General features: G+C 38.6%; 1 protein-coding gene across 1 annotated transcript in view; it reads left to right on the top strand.

Annotated features, from left to right (window-relative positions):
• Nucleotides 1-19,758, top strand: part of LOC127634928 (potassium voltage-gated channel subfamily H member 2-like) — a 184,868-nt gene that overhangs the window by 154,513 nt on the left and 10,597 nt on the right. The window contains exons 7-10 of the mRNA XM_052114689.1: nt 7,705-8,133; nt 10,156-10,546; nt 14,605-14,804; nt 16,986-17,238. Coding sequence (XP_051970649.1) covers nt 7,705-8,133; nt 10,156-10,546; nt 14,605-14,804; nt 16,986-17,238 — 1,273 coding nt within the window. The remainder of the gene's footprint in view (nt 1-7,704; nt 8,134-10,155; nt 10,547-14,604; nt 14,805-16,985; nt 17,239-19,758) is intronic.

The raw sequence follows: 19,758 nt of genomic DNA, 5'->3' as shown, positions 1-19,758 counted from the left end.
ATTAATGCCATTGGGTTAAGACAAATAATCTTTATCTGGCAATTTATTTTTTTGTTTTTGTTATAAGCATAAACATTAAAAAATTGTATTAGGTTTTTCTGAAAACTTGACAACATATTATTTTGCTGTAAAATTCCTACACCAATCTACTGTGATTCTTAAATACAGCCAGTGCTGTACTGGTAATCTGGCATAACGGGCATTTCCCCGGTGGGCCGACGCACTTTGGGGCATATCAGGGGTGGACTGGCCATTGGGAGAACCGAGGGGTCCAGTGGGGCGGCCGCAAAACGGGCCGAATGGCCCGCGAAAAGCTAAAATGAGCCGTCGCGTTATGCAGAATGGACCAAAAAACGGCACGTGATTTGCAGAAAAGGACAGCGAACACCCCCCCGCTCAACAACTCTTAGGCCAGTTGATATGTAAAATCCCGGGCCGATTTCTCTTCCCAGTCCAACCCTGAATACAGCAGTTTGCTGTTAAAAATGTTGCATTATGGGAGATCAAGGCTCACTGTTAACTAACTAGTTTTACGGTAAAAAGCAGTTCTACGAAAGGCATTACGGGAAAATGAACATTTAAAATCATGATATCATCTTGGCGAAAGCTATAGTGACATATTGAAACGTATATTTTAAAACCCCCCATGAAAATGTTAGTTTCTGACCAAGACCTCACGTCAGCCTTCACTTTGCCTGTCTAATGAGAAGTCAAATAAAAAATTTAAAAATCTAACTTTGAAGCAATGTACATATTAAATGTACAGTTTTGCCAGGATTGAACAGTGTATTTTTTATGAAGAAAAAAAAAACAACAACAACCTGTACACAGTAAAATAAGAGTATAGCAATGCATTGTGGGTTATAATGGTGAAATACCCATAAGCCTTTGCACTTGAATAAGTATGTATGCTCTGGCAATTCATTGGGGCTACAAAAAGTGTAAAAAAAACAACAACAACAAAAAAACATGCACACATGTTTTATATTCAGACTTAATAGAAGTCTTAGTTTAATTAGTGTTGTTGTTTTGTTGTCAATAGTTGTGCTGTGTTTAAAGTCACTGTTATGCTGATTAGCATGTCCAAAAATCATAAAAACACTGAAAGGAACAGGGGTCCCACGAGAGGTTGATTGCAACAATTACCAAGTCAATTCAGTGGAATGATAAATGAAACATTGAGACGACTTGTTGATGGAGCACCTGTGCCCGCTACTGTGCCAACTTGCTGTGCTTTAGCCATCTGACGCTCCGCTCATTATTGTGAGCGTCGCTCCTCCACCCTCCATTGTGGTTGGAGGGCGACTGCCTCCAACTGCCCAGTAGTGTCCTTCAAAAGCCTCCTCCACAGAGGCTGATCTTGACACCGCTGGTACCCGTCAGTGGCCAGTGCACTCAGCTCCACAACCTCCTCCTCTCCAGCCCATGCTGCGCCCGTTTAGACCCCTCAATTAAAACCGACCCCTGATGTAGAGAGTGTTAAACTGAATAATTGAAGTATAGCCTATCAATGGTAAAATAACAATTGTTAATTGTACCCCGAATTTATTCGTTTTTTCTAACACCTATTAGTAGGTTGGCATGCCCAATTCCCAATATGCTCTAAGTCCTCATGGTGGCGTAGTGACTCGCCTCAATCCGGGTGGCGGAGGACGAATCTCAGTTGCCTCCACGTCTTATCACGTGACTTGTTTAGCACGTTACCGCGGAGACATAGCATGTCACAATTCACCACGCGCCCCACAGAGAGCAAGCACCACATTATAGCGACCACGAGGAGGTTACCCCATGTGACTCTACCCTCCCTAGCAACCGGGCCAATTTGGTTGCTTAGAAGACCTGACTGTAGTCACTCAGCACACCCTGGATTCAAACTCATGACTCCAGCGGTGATAGTCAACGTCAATACTCGCTGAGATACCCAGACCCCCGCAATACTGACATGTTATTACAATCATGTGCCTCTTGTTGTTGATTTGAATGAGTTTGACAACTGTCCCTTCACTGGCGACAGACAAACGGCTCTTTTGTTTGTGCAGTATTTGTGTTGGCATAAGACATTTTTCTCCTGTTCCACATTAGAATAAGCATGAAGACTGAAGAGCTTAATTTGTTTATTTAAAGACAGAAATTACACAAAGACAAAACAGCTAATTTATTAGAGTTGGACAAAGTAAAATGGGCATTCCAAGTCCTACATTTAATCATGAATCCAGCCTTTAAATGAAAGCCTTTATTTAAACATTTATTGAGACACCAGGTTAATTTTAATTTGGACTGCCCGTGATTGAAATGTGGGTTAGTGGTCAATCGATTGCCCTATATTTCTCTGGCATTTCAAAACAGTTCTTGTGAAATTGAACCTCTTTACATTTACATTTATGCATTTGGCAGAGCACTTATTACAGGGACAATCCCCCCGGAGCAACCTGGAGTTAAGTGTCTTACTCAAGGACACAATGATGGTGGCTGTGGGGATCAAACCAGCAACCCTCTGATTACCAGTTATGTGCTTTAGCCCACTACGCCACCACTCACTTTTCCTTCTACAGTCTTGACAAATACCACTCAGATTTGTTTAGCTGCAATGAATTTTGTAATAAATAAGGTCAAGTTTGCATAGTTTTTGGATTCGTGTAATGCGTTGTGACATGGTTTTGGTTCATGCTTGGGCAATGAGATTTGGGGAGTTTTTTTTAGTCACTGGGGTTTCTAAAAATAAAGCGCTGATGTCCCTGTGGAGGGTCTTCACATGGGGGACGTGATTTAGAGTCGTTCTGCTGCTGTAAATGAAGCTCTGATGGCTGTTCATTGATGGACACTGTAGAAGAAACAAAAGTCAGGCCGTTTGAGGTCAGAGCCGATGAGGTTCATGAGTTTAGTTCTGATACTGCTGACCGGAAGCGATGATTTAGAGTTAAAAAGTACTTCAATACTGAAGACACCCGTCAAAGTGAGCGTGTGATGCAATGATTGACGCATGAGTCAGTCACAGGAAGTCGAGACAGATTTCAGTCCTCAGGTCAAATGTCCTCGAGCCCATCAGCTGTCCACCAGATAGACATGTCAAAGACAATTCTGACCTCATCAAACACTGGGACACAGATTACATCACGACCGCTCGCTCTGCTAATCTGAGGCAGAAACTGAAACAACTGACGTCATTATTACTATTGCTCGATGTATTAGTGATTGTGTATAAACCAATGTCAGACTGTCACGACTCATCAGCGGACAACGGTGTCTCTGCTCTTTTCAGACTTGAGTCGCACCTGTCATAACGGGGGATGTGTGTGAGTAAAGACAGACCGCTGGCGGATATCTTGCGTGATGACTCACTGTGTGCTGTGGATGATTTTGCGCTGGTTCTGATGTGGCGTGACAGAGCAGCATCTGTTGTAGCCTGAAGACTGTGAGCGGGAAACACCTGCCGACCCACACAATGCCCTGTGTTTGCCACCTGTGCACCTGCTGTGGACACCTGCTTTTCACCATTGGCAGATGTGAACTTTATTCTGAGAAGTCTGATTGGTCAATTATTGAAGGGGCGTTCACACAGCCCAGTCAGTGTGTGTACATGCACTTTAAAAGTCCATTTTAGTTGATTAAAACAATAATTATTTTCTTTTGTATTGAAAAATGGTGCCAGTTTGGTGCCTTTTTTCTGTTTCTAACATTCGCATTCAAGTGTAAAAACTAGTGGCAGCCGAGATGAACCTTAAATTTGCTCGTGATGGATTGTATTTGTTGCAAGGAAGAAGGCTCGCACAAATCGCGATGTCAGAGCCGAGTGTTGGGTAACGTTACTGTAAGGGGGTTAAAGGGCAAGGAGGAGGTGAGAACCGGCTTAACAATATAAATTATTTTTAATTAAATAAATTACACAAACACATACAGGGCAGCTGCCCGTAATTCACTCTCTCTCTCAAACTGTCATCACCGGCCGCCTTTATCCGTCGCGCCCCATCTGGCTGATTGAGGACCCGGCGTGCGTCATTCCAGCTTGGCCCCGCCCCCTCCACTCTACAGTTACTTTTAAAAGTAACTTGTTAGAATATTGTGTTACTCCTTTAAAAAGTAACTTAATTAATTAGAAAGTAATATTTTAAGAAAAGTAAAGCGCTACGTTACTTTTGCATTATTTTAGCATTCGTTTTTTCTCACCACTACTCTCTCTTCTGCTATGCTACGCAAATAAGCCATGCATTGCATACAAGAGACTACTGCGCAACACTCATGTCAAACTAACATAGTAAACAAACAGATATTTAGAAAGTAGGTCTTCACGTCATACTTATAATAAAGAATCAATAACATGAATATGCATGATTTGTTTTTCCATTGCAATGGCAGCCAACATGAATAATGAAGCATAACCACTTTCTTTCCTAAAGCAGCAAAGTCCAACACTTTAACATGCATTATATATGCCATCATGCGCTGTGCCCATCTACAGTGCCAGTCAACTTAAGATGTTTTACAGAAGTCAGGATAAAATTCAGTGGGGAATGCTAACCGTACATGTTCAATGAATAAGTTGTCTCTTAAGTCACTCTTTAAGTTGACTTCACTTAAGTCATCTCAGTGCACGCTTGTTTTGGGTTGATCCACAGTGCATACTGCGGACAGCCTAATGCAAACGCGCGTGTTGATACAACTTAAATGGAATTGTTTTTAATGCTACCAAAACGTCACAAAAGCTTGTCTGTTATAGAACAAAAATGTTGAATATTTTTAGAAATTAAAACTTTTTCTCTATGTACTCTATCTATGTAGTACGTTGCCCGCAGACGCTGATCCAGAGTCAGTTTCATCCCATTCTCCTAGTTACGGGAGCTCTAACACAGAGCAGCTCGGCTGCGTAAGTCGGCGAATTGAGCGAGTATTTCACTCTTTATATCATGTTGTTGCCAGTGGGAGACTAGTCTTATAATCTCTTTGCCGAATCACGTTTACTGATCCTAGAGAAGTAGTTACGGGCAGCTTTAAGACAAAGCGATTCAGCGATCATTCCAGGTTGTATGTAACTGTATACTCATGCCGTGGCCACGGGAAGACTTCTCCGGGCTTATGCCTGTGCTATATTATACCACGGAAATATGTGTTTTACATTCTTTACCAGCAATATTTAGCACTTTTTAAAACATAAATCTCAGGGTGGGCTAAAGGAACACTTGTTATGCGCTGCCCACCACAGGTAAGTATGGCTCATACTCTCTAGAACTGCAATACCTATCATCAGGGCTGGACTGGTAATCTGTCATACCGGGCATTTTCCGGGTGGGCCGACGCAATTTGGGGCCGATCAAGAGTGGACTGACCATTGGGAGAACCAAGCGGGCCAACCCCCCACACCCACCCCAACCCCAACAACTTTTGGCTCAACAAAACCCCCACCCCCCCAATTACATTTGGGCCAGTTGCTATGTAAAATCCCAGGCAGATTTCTCTTCCCAGTCCAGCCCTGCCCATCATACTTACAACTTCATTGAACATCTCTAGTTATCAAGCCTCCCACTCTCTAGAACTGCAATACCCATAATGCACTACGCCCCTCCCTGAAGTTTGCACACTTTGACTCCTGATTTATCACAATACAGGGACCGTAGATGTGCACAAAAGCAATGCGTTACTTATTTAAAAAGTAACTCAGATATATAAATGCCATGTTACTTTACTCATTACTCGAAAAAGGTAATCTGATTACATAACATGCGTTACTTATAACACGTTACTTCCAACCCTGCTGGAGACATACTGTATGTAGAGATGATCCAATTAAATTGAAGCTTAGAAGAAAGTTGGTACGGTTATTGTTTTTTTTAAGGTCTTTTTTTCCATTTATTTTATTTTATTTTTTGGCATTTAAACATTTCAATTATGCAATCAACCCAGCATCATCTTTTTTATTTTATTATTATTTTTATTTATTTTTTTACATTTAAACGTCCAATCAGATGATAATGATTCTCTCTCATGGCAAATATATTTTGTACATTTTGTGGTAATAAATGTTTGCATTTGTATAAACATTATGTATAAACTGAACAAAATTGAAATCTGCCTGATCTTTAATTTTCACAGTTCTTTATATGTACGTCTACAAATAATTCATTCCTGTAAACGTGTGTTTTGGATTGTCTTTTTAATTCGAGTATCAAGGCAATAAATTGTCTGATCGTCTCTGTGTTGCACTGAACACAAACGGCAGATGGAAACAGTCGACGCTCAAAGCGTGTCATTGACATCCTGACAGCGAGAATTCTTTCTTTACATTAGATGATCTTCATAGTGAACACATTATGTGTGTTTTCTAGAAGTGTTACACATGCAGAATTACTTACCTCACATATGCTGGATTGATTTAGTGGCATTGAGAGCCTCTGAAACATTTTTGAATTACTTCAGTCAAATGATATAAAATTTAAATATTTCAAGTGTCACATGTCCCTAAAAAATGAAATTAAATAAATAAAAATAAGTAACATAATGCTTTAAGAAAGTCTATTTTTGTACTGTTAAGATACAAAAAAATGTGCAATGTGACATTATTATCACAATATTTTGCAAGAAAATGCAAGAAAAACATTTTTTATTTAATTTATAAATTACAAAAATAATAATTTTCATTACCGTAATGCAAGACAAAAAATACATGTATATATATATATATTTTTTTTATGTAATTACCCTGGAAGTTGTTATTATTATTATTATTATTATTATTATTATTATTATTATTATTATTATTATTTATTTATTTATTTATTTTTATTTTTTTGAAGCATTTATCAGCATTTAAATAAAGCCATACAACAAATCCTACCTTTATATATATATATATATATATATATATATATATATATATATATATATATATATATATATATATATATATATATACATTTTAATATAATGTTTATTTTCACATTATATTAATGGGATTACATTTTATTTATTTATATGATAATTTGGGGGTAAATGTTTTTAATTGTCATGTAAATAATGCCACAATGCAGCAAATAAATAAATAAATAAATCATTTTCTTTGAGCAAAAACAGCAATTACTGACATTTGACCTGTGCATGTTCATGACACAATCAGTTTCACTCTCATTTAAACATACATGCACTTGAATATCTGCCCCGATCAACTTCTGATGGTATTTTAGGCTCCCGCCACGGTGACCACGGGTAACGGGGAATCAGGGTTCGATTCCAGAGAGAGAGCCTGACAAATGGCTACCACATCCAAGGAATGCAGCAGGCGTGCAAATTACCCACTTCCGACTCGGGGCGACGTTCATTAGTTTGTCTTTTGTGTGGCAAAAACATTCACTCACACACGGCAGAGAAAACACTGTCAGTCTGAAAGAATTTCACCTAAAGCAACACGAGCGCTTTATATAAGCGCATCATCAGAGGTCATGAGAGGTCAACTTCTCTCATACACCAACACATCACGCTTGTGTAAGTTCACCCGCCCTATCTAGTGTGCCAGTCTTATAGACACTACATTTTGTGTGAAATAAGCAACTATGTTTATTTCAGTTCAGAGATTGTAGATCATGAGTGGTTTTGAATTAGTGATAAAGTCATATATCAGCCGGAGTGATGTATTGGGTGATATTTTGCCACAGACGTTGTGTTCTCAATTCTTTTGGTGAATTTTGAGTATATATTTTGCCCTCTGTTGTCGAACAGGTGTTGTCGCTGGGCGCTGATGTTCTCCCCGAGTATAAACTCCAGGCTCCGCGCATTCACAAGTGGACGGTTCTGCACTACAGCCCGTTTAAAGCCGTCTGGGATTGGCTGATCCTGCTGCTGGTCATCTACACGGCCATTCTGACGCCGTACTCCGCCGCGTTCCTGCTAGACGGGGAAGAGGATGGGAAAAACTGCATTTACACCTGCAATCTGCTCAGTGTGGTCGACCTCATCGTGGACATCATGTTTATCATCGACATAGTCATAAACTTCCGCACCACATATGTCAATGCCAACGATGAAGTGGTGAGTCAACCGCTTCGCATCGCCGTGCATTACTTCAAAGGCTGGTTCCTCATCGACATGGTCGCCGCCATCCCCTTTGACCTGCTCATATATCGCAACAGGGAGGAGGCGAGTACAGAGGTGAGAGGCATCATGCCAAAAACACACAGACGTGATCTTGTGATATGATGTGTCAATTTCACATTTTCAAAATGAAAAAAAGTGGATTATTTCAGGTTAAGCTCAATCGAAAGCAAATGTTATATATTTTATTAACTTATATTGACTTTGCATAGAGTTAACATTGCATATTAACTAATATTGACTTTGCATAGAGTTAACTTTGCATATGAACTAATATTGACTTTGCATAGAGTTAACTTTGCAAATTAACTAATATTGACTTTGCATAGAGTTAACATTGCATATTAACTAATATTGACTTTGCATAGAGTTAACTTTGCATATTAACTAATATTGACTGCATAGAGTTAACTTTGCAAATTAACTAATATTGACTTTGCATAGAGTTAACTTTGCATATTAACTAATATTGACTTTGCATAGAGTTAACTTTGCATATTAACTAATATTGACTTTGCATAGAGTTAAATTTGCATATGAACTAATATTGACTGCATAGAGTTAACTTTGCATATGAACTAATATTGACTTTGCATCGAGTTAACATTGCATATTAACTAATATTGACTTTGCATAGAGTTAACTTTGCATATTAACTAATATTGACTTTGCATAGAGTTAAATTTGCATATGAACTAATATTGACTTTGCATAGAGTTAACTTTGCATATTAAATATTGACTTTGCATAGAGTTAACTTTGCATATTAAATATTGACTTTGCATAGAGTTAACTTTGCATATTAACTAATATTGACTTTGCATAGAGTTAAATTTGCATATTAACTAATATTGACTTTGCATAGAGTTAACTTTGCATATTAAATATTGACTTTGCATAGAGTTAACTTTGCATATTAAATATTGACTTTGCATAGAGTTAACTTTGCATATGAACTAATATTGACTTTGCATAGTTAACTTTGAATATGAACTAATATTGACTTTGCATAGAGTTAACTTTGCATATGAACTAATATTGACTTTGCATAGAGTTAACTTTGCATATTAAATATTGACTTTGCATAGAGTTAACTTTGCATATGAACTAATATTGACTTTGCATAGAGTTAACTTTGCATATGAACTAATATTGACTTTGCATAGAGTTAAATTTGCATATGAACTAATATTGACTTTGCATAGAGTTAACTTTGCATATTAACTAATATTGACTTTGCATAGAGTTAACTTTGCATATGAACTAATATTGACTTTGCATAGAGTTAACTTTGCATATAAACTAATATTGACTTTGCATAGAGTTAACTGTGCATATGAACTAATATTGACTTTGCATAGAGTTAACTTTGCATATGAACTAATATTGACTTTGCATAGTGTTAACTTTGCATATGAACTAATATTGACTTTGCATAGAGTTAACTTTGCATATGAACTAATATTGACTTTGCATAGAGTTAACTTTGCATATGAACTAATATTGACTTTGCATAGAGTTAACTTTGCATATAAACTAATATTGACTTTGCATAGAGTTAACTTTGCATATAAACTAATATTGACTTTGCATAGAGTTAACTTTGCATATAAACTAATATTGACTTTGCATAGAGTTAACTTTGCATATGAACTAATATTGACTTTGCATAGAGTTAACTTTGCATATGAACTAATATTGACTTTGCATAGAGTTAACTTTGCATATAAACTAATATTGACTGCATAGAGTTAACTTTGCATATGAACTAATATTGACTTTGCATAGAGTTAACTTTGCATATAAACTAATATTGACTTTGCATAGAGTTAACTTTGCATATAAACTAATATTGACTTTGCATAGAGTTAACTTTGCATATAAACTAATATTGACTTTGCATAGAGTTAACTTTGCATATGAACTAATATTGACTTTGCATAGAGTTAACTTTGCATATAAACTAATATTGACTTTGCATAGAGTTAACTTTGCATATAAACTAATATTGACTTTGCATATTAAGTTTTAACACAGAAAAGTTACATCAGCTTTAATATGTTTATTCTCTCTTTCAAGACGACCACCCTCATCGGTCTGCTCAAGACGGCACGTCTGTTACGACTCGTCCGTGTTGCACGTAAACTGGACCGTTACTCTGAGTACGGTGCGGCCGTTCTCTTCCTGCTCATGTGCACCTTCGCCCTGATCGCTCATTGGCTGGCCTGCATCTGGTACGCCATCGGAAACATGGAGGACAACGGTTCCATTGGCTGGTTGCACTCGCTGGGCGTTCAGCTGGGAAACAAATTTAACTCCAGTGTCAAGGGATCAGGACCCTCCATTAAGGATAAATACGTGACCGCTTTATACTTCACCTTCAGTAGTTTAACAAGCGTGGGGTTCGGAAATGTGTCGCCAAACACCAACCCGGAAAAGATCTTCTCCATCTGTGTCATGCTGATAGGATGTGAGTATGGTCCAATATATACTGTGTATATATATATGTATGATAAAAATAAATCTCTTAATACACCTTAATGCTAATTTATATGGTTACTTCATCATGCAAGTTATAATTCAATTATGGTTTATTGCTAGTTTATATTAACTAATAGTGTTAAATATTGTTCACAAATATCAATTGGTAATAATCAGTATAGTGAATAATGAATCATTTGTGATACTAATTTATCACTGACAATGTGTAATTTACTCAACACAGGTCACAAAAAGAGGCTCATGCATGTAATTGCCTTTATGAAATGCATTTTTAGTGTTTTTATGAACACCTTTATAGGTCAGGACAGGAAAAGGGAGCTTAACCCTTCATTAGACGTGTTTGTTTTTGTTTTTGCAGTGTGTATGAAATGATCAAACCTCATCACATGTTGAACATTTCCCCTTTTTCATTTTGGTGAACAAATCAACCTAAATGCTCCTTTTTGTAGCTCTTTGCCGCAGTAATTAATGATAAATTGCCAGTTAAATGTTGCTGCAGCGCATAAATCAGACCTCAATTACTGTCGAGTCATTTCCATGTTTTATGTGCGACAGAAGCGTTTATCATCAGTCACGCAGAGTCACGCTTCAGCGGGAAAAAGTTCAAAAGGACTCATTTAAGATGACCTCTTCAATCTGAAACAAGATAACTCATTTTATTAAATCCATTTAATCACATATTATCAAAACTGACATTATTAAACTGTAACAATCAGATGAATAATTGAAAATGATGCTTTGATACAATGTATCAAATCATGTGTATAAATGCAAATATAATACAAATTAAATGTATCGATGCGGTTTAAAATGATATACAGTATGTAGTGAAGTGAGTACAGTATGCACATGAGGCATTGGGGCATATTGTCACACTATGCGGGGTAAGTTGTCACAGTGGAACCTGCTATTAAACCAGCGTTGTGGGGTGAGAACAAAACAATAAAGACAAGCGATCGCAGATGATCGACTAGTGACGAATGACTTCACAGTGTTTCTATTGTAATATGTTGTAGACGATTGAGCATGTTTTGTTTCCTGGTGTGTTTGTGCGAGCTGGAAGACCAGATATGTCAATATAAGAGTGGCCGGTGTATTTTGGGCTGGTTTGTAATTAAAAGTCCCACGTTATGCACCATATCTTCATTTTTGTTTCTTCTGTGTTTGTTGTGCATCTTTGCTTTGGTTGCAAACACTCATCTGGGATTTTCCTCATTTAAGACTTCCTTTATCAAACTTTTCCATTACCTTAGTTATTGGTGTTGGCAAATTCCACTTTCGGTCGAGGGGGAGGGGGGTGGGGGGTGTTCGCTGTCCTTTTCTGCATGTCGTGCTTATCTTTTTAGCTTATCGCAGCACCTTCGGCACGTTTTGCGGCTGACCCATCGGCCCGCTCGGTTCTCCCAATGGCCATTCCGCCCCTGATTGGCCCCAAAATGTGCCGGCCCACCGGGAAAATGCCCGGTATGCCAGATTACCAATCCAGCACTGACCTCTAATTGAAACCAACATACTAAACCTCTGCTAGAGAAAATGCACATTTGCACTTTTGACTCCATATCTCATCGCCACTGAGATTTATAGCCCCTGTGACAACGTCCCCATGTGACAACTAGCCCCGGTCTCCTCTATTCACATAGTCGCACATTTTTAATGATAATTGAATGGTGGGAAATGTGCTTAATTGTCATAAAAATTAACACAATGCAAAAAAAAAAACAGATTTTCTGTGTAAGAAGGGATCAGATGAGTGTGTAGGAGATTCTGTAGTTGCTATTTTTGATGTTGTATTCCTGCTGCTTTTGTAGTGTGATTCATACTGTAGTGCTGCCCACCTGCTTCAAGTACTGTCAGTGTAAACCCACGGTCAGTAACACCAGAGGAAACAGCAGAATAATCGTGCCGCTTTCAAAGAGCTCATTTTATGTGGCGTATAAGAACTGACACTAAACCCATCTATATATATATGTGTACATGTGTGACTGATGAAATGAGTCCATTTACACATGAAACCTGGATTGCATAATAAGATTACAAAAACAATATTTATTATTTACAATTACAATTACTATTTAAAATACACAGTTATTATTAAATGGATTAAAAGATTACTAAATAGGAAGAGGAAGTAAAATGTTAATAATGTATTGATCCCCTGAGCTGATATTGGTCATTAGCCAGCTGGCTACAATTAAACTGAAGATGAAGAGGTTTTAATCAGCGTTTGACCACTAGATTAGGGGCGGCAGTGGATCAGGTGGTAGAGCGGGTTGTCCACATGACTCCACATGCTGAAGTGTCCTTGGGCAAGACATTGAACCCCAAGTTGCTCCCAATGGCAGTCTAGCACCTTACATAGCAGCTCTGCCGTCATTGGTGTATGAATGGGTGAATGACACGCAGTATAAAGCACTTTCAATCATTATTTTAATTATCACTCTGTGTGTTCATGTTCACAGAATCGCTTTGTTATTCTACATCAAAAATGCAAATGAATGCACTTTTACTTTTGTGATAATTTTGTACAAATATGGTCTGATCTGTTAAAACTCACTGATGCACTTGTGATGCCAAAATTGCCCAAGAACATTTTAAGTGCCTTTTTTATTTCAATCTGAAACAAATAACAAGTAAAACACTCATACGCACACACACACACTCTCGCATTAACTCACACACTCGCACACACACACATACACTCATACACACACACACACACTCACACACTCGCACACACACACATACACTCATACATACACACACACACTCACACACTCGCACACACACACATACACTCATACACACACACTCACACACTCGCACACACACATACACTCATACACACACACTCACACACTCGCACACACACACATACACTCATGCGCACACACACACTCACACACTCACACGTGCACACACACGCACATGTGCACAAACACACACGCACATGTGCACACACACACACGCACATGTGCACACACACACACGCACATGTGCACACACACACACACATGCACATGTGCACACACACACACACGCACATGTGCACAAACACACACTACGCACATGTGCACACACACACACACGCACATGTGCACACACACACGCTACATGTTCACAAACACACGCACATGTGCACAAACACACACACGCGCACTTGTGCACACACACACGTGCACAAACACACACACACACACACGCACATGTGCACACACACACACACGCACATGTGCACACACACACACACGCACATGTGCACAAACACACACACGCACATGTGCACACACACACACACGCACATGTGCACACACACACGCACATGTTCACAAACACACGCACATGTGCACAAACACACACACGCGCACTTGTGCACACACACACGTGCACAAACACACACACACACGCACATGTGCACACACACACACACGCACATGGGCACAAACACACGCACATGTGCACACACACACACACACACTCTCGCACACACACACACACGCACATGTGCACAAACACACACACGCACATGTGCACACACACACACACACACGCACACTCTCGCACACACACACACGCACACACACTCGCACATGTGCACACATACACACACACGCACACACTCGCACATTTGCACACACACACACGCACACACTCGCACATACGCACAAACACACACACGCACACACTCTCGCAAACACACACATACACATTCACACACTCGCACACACACACACACACAGAAAATTTAAAACTATTCTAATAGCAATCAGATTAGATTACCTTTAAATAGATTATATTACTGACTACAATTATAGTCGTATAGTATGTAATCAGTACCAGATTACAAATCAGATGTAATCTGCCCAGCACTGGTGGTGATACCATATTATTCTTTTACTTCTATAAATACCTTATAAGCGTGGCAGTCATTCAGCACCACCACAGTGCTTAAATAAACATATTCTTCATGCAGGAAATTGTGTGTTGTGCTGTGAGATGTTTATTGATACTCTTCCCATCGTTCCTCAGCGCTCATGTACGCCAGTATCTTCGGAAACGTGTCGGCCATCATCCAGCGGCTGTATTCCGGAACGGCCCGTTATCACACTCAGATGCTCCGTGTGAGAGAGTTCATCCGCTTTCATCAGATTCCAAACCCGCTGCGACAGAGACTGGAGGAATATTTCCAACACGCCTGGTCTTACACCAACGGCATCGACATGAACGCGGTGAGTCAACAGACCTCTTTGCAGTATTGAGACGCTAAAATCAAATCTTTTTTGGCTTTACAAGCCGTGTTTGAGTAGAGCGTAGAGCGTCTTTTCCTCTCAAAATGACCTGTCCCAAATGCAGAATTTTTATGATGATACATATTCATTGAAGTAAGGAAAACAAATGATCGTGCCTGTTCTTGCTCAGCCTGTGAGGTCTTCTCATTAAGAAGCAGTGGAGCGTTCTGATTGGACAATCACAGCTGCTATGATCGCTGTGCCTTCTTATAATGAGGAAATATATCATTAACATATGATGTTAGAGTGAGCGCCGAAATATGGGTGTTAATGGAATGATTTGAGGTCTTTCAAGTGAGAAACGTCTTGAAATAATGGCAATTTAATATCCCAGATGCTGATTTTTATTAAAACTAAAAATTAAAACTTTATTAATATTTATTTAAATTTTTAAATTTACAGTTTAGTTGTACAGTATAAATTTGACTATTTCGGTCTTGACCCGGACCTAGACTTTTTAATATGAAACTATGAAAATATGTGTTATTACATGTTTATTACTATGATTATTACATGTTTATTACTATGAGAATCATCTAAACATGGAGTTAAATAAGCCTAAACCTTTTCTATATTTTATTTGTTATTACTATAGTAAATACATGTGATATGTGTAACAACAAATTATTTCTATCAATTGTTCAAAAGTTACGGCTGTCCCACATTTGTGGCATTATTTACAGCACACCAAACCCTTTTTCCCCGAATAAAGTTTTGTACAAAAGTTAGTGTACTTGTTAACCAAGTCAGCGAAAATGTCAGAGATGAAATGTGAGACAAAACAAAGAAAAATCACGGGACATATAGAATAGATTTTAACAATCAAGCTTTTATTACATGTTTATTACTATGTTTATTACTACACATATCACTTGTGAGCAGAATAGTTTTTAACAATCAAGCTGTAATTTCACATTTTACAGTTTAAATTGACAGTATAGTTGTACAGAATAGATTTGACTTTTTCGGTCTTGACCCGGACCCAGAGGTTTTAATGACACTATTAAATACTAGTTATTACGTACTTATTACTATGTTATTATATGTTTATTACATGTTTATTACACGTTACTACACATATCACTTGTGAGCTGAATAGATTTTTTACAATCAAGCTGTAATTTCACCAAATGATGCAAAAAGTGTGAAAATATTATTTAAATGTTTTTGTTTATGATGTATAAAATATAAGATTTGAAATGGACCTCAGCAAGACAAAAGATTCGGTCATTTTATAAAGAAAATAAATAAAAAATAATAAATGTCATTTCCATCAGTGTCATCTCAGCACAGAATTCTATTAAACACAATCCAGAATTGGAGATGTGCTGAAAATGACACTGTGGTGGGAATTTCATGACTTGAATGCCATAAATCTCCTGCGATGCATGTACACACACTGTTGGACATTGCTAAAGAAGTCCACTGTCCTAAAAGCACGACTGAATTTGAAGAAATGCCCATATTTGTATGATATTTCACTTTTGAACTATCTTTTGAGTTTTTAAAGGGATAGTTCACCCAGAAATGAACATTTCAAATTAAGATTATTAGAAGAATATCAATATATTTAATATCTATCTATAATAGCTCATACACTGCAAGTGAATGGTGACCAGAACTTTGTAGCTACAAAAATGACATACAGGAAATATAAAAGTTATCCATGTGACTCCATTGGATTCATTCATATCTTCAGAAACACTATAAAAGGTGTGGTTGAGAAACAGAACAATATTTAAGTCCTTTTTTTCTCTAAATTTTCACTTTCACTTTTACTTTCAAAAGTGAAAGTGAAAGTGGAGATTTAGAGTAAAACATTACTTAAATATTGCTCTGTTTCTCCACCACACCTACAATCCTGCTTATGGATTACTTTCATTTTTGCTTTATGTGATTTTTAGAGCTTTAAAGCTCTGGTCACCATTCACTTGCATTGTATGGACCTACAGAGCTGAGATATTCTTCTAAAAATCGTAATTTGTGTTCTGCAGAAGAAAGAAAGTCATGCAAGTCTGGTGTGGCATGAGGATGAGTAAATGACGAGAGAATTTTCATTTTGGGGTGAATTATCCCTTTAATAGTTTTTTAGTTGAATCTGCATTTTCTCTCGTGTCACAGGTGTTGAAAGGTTTCCCGGAGTGTCTCCAGGCCGATATCTGTCTCCATCTGAACCGAACGCTCCTGCAGAATTGTAAAGCGTTCAAGGGTTCGAGTAAAGGGTGTTTGCGGGCACTGGGCATGAAATTTAAGACCACACACGCCCCGCCGGGGGACACGCTGGTGCATGCTGGAGACGTCCTCACCGCACTGTACTTCATCTCACGCGGATCCATCGAGATCTTACGCGGAGACGTCGTGGTGGCTATCTTAGGTAGGCCTGCACTGTCAACAAATGTTTGTTTCTAAATCTGTTCATCAAGAATATTGATTTCCCCTCAACGTCTTCGGTGAAACAATAAAAGATCGAACAGTTTCACGACAAATGCCATTACAAGTGTGGTGTGTTTTGGACCATATTCCATTAGGATTTAATGGTTTGTATTGGTTCCCCTTACAGATGTGTACTGGTCCCTTATAGAGGTAAAACAATATATCGGTTTTACCTAATAATTGCTTTTTGGAAATCTCCTATTAGGTCAGTTAGGAAACTCTACATGGTGCTGGTCGATATGTCTGGTTCCCGACACGACTCAATTTTGTCAAAACTAGTCGTGAGTCGTCCTAACTGAACTGTGGGTTATCGGCAAAAATCGAGTTTAATTCCTCTGTGACTAGTTCTAACAGTAGTTCTACAATATAACAGCAATCTTTAGAGGGGGAATACAAACAATCATGTGGTGATTTGCTGCATCTATATCTTACATCGTTGACGATATCCAGGGCTGGACTGGCAATCTGGCATACCGGGCATTTTCCCGGTGGGCCAATGCATTATGAGGACAATCGTGGGCGGACTGGCCAGCGGCAGAACCGAGAGGACCGGTGGTGCATCCACGAAACGTGCCGAATGGGCAGCGATAAGAAAAATGAGCATTATGCAGAACGGACCACAAAACGGTGCCACGATATGCAGAAAAGGACAGCAAATTTTAGTGTCCTAAATTGAAGCGAGAGCATGCAAAGATAAATGTGACTGTACTGTAAGTGTCTTGTGAATAATAACAAACCTTATTCCTCTTTAACCCTTGTGTGCCAATAAAAAAGGTTGCTCAGAGGTCCTTCGAGGACAAACCTTTTTTTGTCAAAAAACTTTCAATAAGTTAATTTTTTAAGCAACATCAGTCCTGATCATAACTACCAAATATTCATTCATTTTCAGGATTTTAACCCTTTAAATGCCACTGTTGTCTTTTACAGACACACACACACACATACATACACACACACACACACACACACACACACTCACACACTCACACACACTCACCCTCACACACTCACACACCCACACACACACACTCACACTCACACACACACACACACACTCACCCTCACACACTCACACACTCACACACTCACACACACACACACACACTCACACACACTCACACACACTCACACACTCACACACACACACTCACCCTCACACACTCACACACCCACGCACACACACTCACACACACACACACTCACCCTCACACAAATGTTGTGTTTCCATGTTTTATGGGGACTTTCCATAGACATAATGGTTTTTATACTGTACAAACTTTATATTCTATCCCCTAAACCTAACCCTACCCCTAAACCTAACCCTCACAGAAAACTTTCTGCATTTTTACATTTTCAAAAAACATAATTTAGTATGATTTATAAGCTGTTTTCCTCATGGGGACCGACAAAATGTCCCCACAAGGTCAAACATTTCGGGTTTTACTATCCTTATGGGGACATTTGGTCCCCACAAAGTGATAAATACACGCTCACACTCACACACACACACACACACACTCACACACACACACACACTCACACACACACACACACACAGACACACACATGTTGTGTTTCCATGTTTTATGGGGACTTTCCATAGACATAATGGTTTTTATACTGTACAAACTTTATATTCTATCCCCTAAACCTAACCCTACCCCTAAACCTAACCCTCACAGAAAACATTCTGCATTTTTACATTTTCAAAAAACATAATTTAGTATGATTTATAAGCTGTTTTCCTCATGGGGACCGACAAAATGTCCCCACAAGGTCAAAAATTTCGGGTTTTACTATCCTTATGGGGACATTTGGTACCCACAAAGTGATAAATACACGCTCACACACACTCACACACACACACACACACTCACTCTCACACACACACTCACACAATTTTAGCTGCATCATTTATTCAGTTGTCCTGCAGGTCTCTATAATACAGCACACAGAGAATAGGGGAAAAGCTTGTATTTGCTCCATAGGCTAAACATGAGAACAATGGCGCCATCTGGTGGAAAATATTAAATGTAAATTTTGAAGCCAGTGCTCCAGAATGAAAGTATAATATCACAGAATTCATGATTTTATGCTTTAATGAAACTGGGATCGAATATTGCAGTTTTAATGGGGACATTTTTGTCCTGAAGGTCCTGAGTGTAACTGTTTTGTCTATTATAGATGTGTTTTAGGAACTGAGGCTGATATATAAAAATTCCCCCACAATTACACACCTTTGGCAAAATGTATGGTGTTGGCATTAACGCGGCCAAAATGATGGAAAAAACTCAAATGTCCTGAAGGTCATACAAGGGTTAAACTTCTTCTGGTGAACATATAGGCTATAAAATGCTTAATTCTGTAAATACTTAAATATAGTGCATGCAATGGAGCCATGAGTCCGTCATGAGTCCGACATGAGTCCGACATGAGTCCGTCATGAGTCCGACATGAGTCC

Source organism: Xyrauchen texanus, chromosome 42 (genome assembly GCF_025860055.1).
Source record: "Xyrauchen texanus isolate HMW12.3.18 chromosome 42, RBS_HiC_50CHRs, whole genome shotgun sequence".
Classification (NCBI taxonomy): domain Eukaryota; kingdom Metazoa; phylum Chordata; class Actinopteri; order Cypriniformes; family Catostomidae; genus Xyrauchen; species Xyrauchen texanus.
Note: the sequence above shows the minus strand (reverse complement) of the source record. Positions and strands in the feature narration are given on the sequence as shown.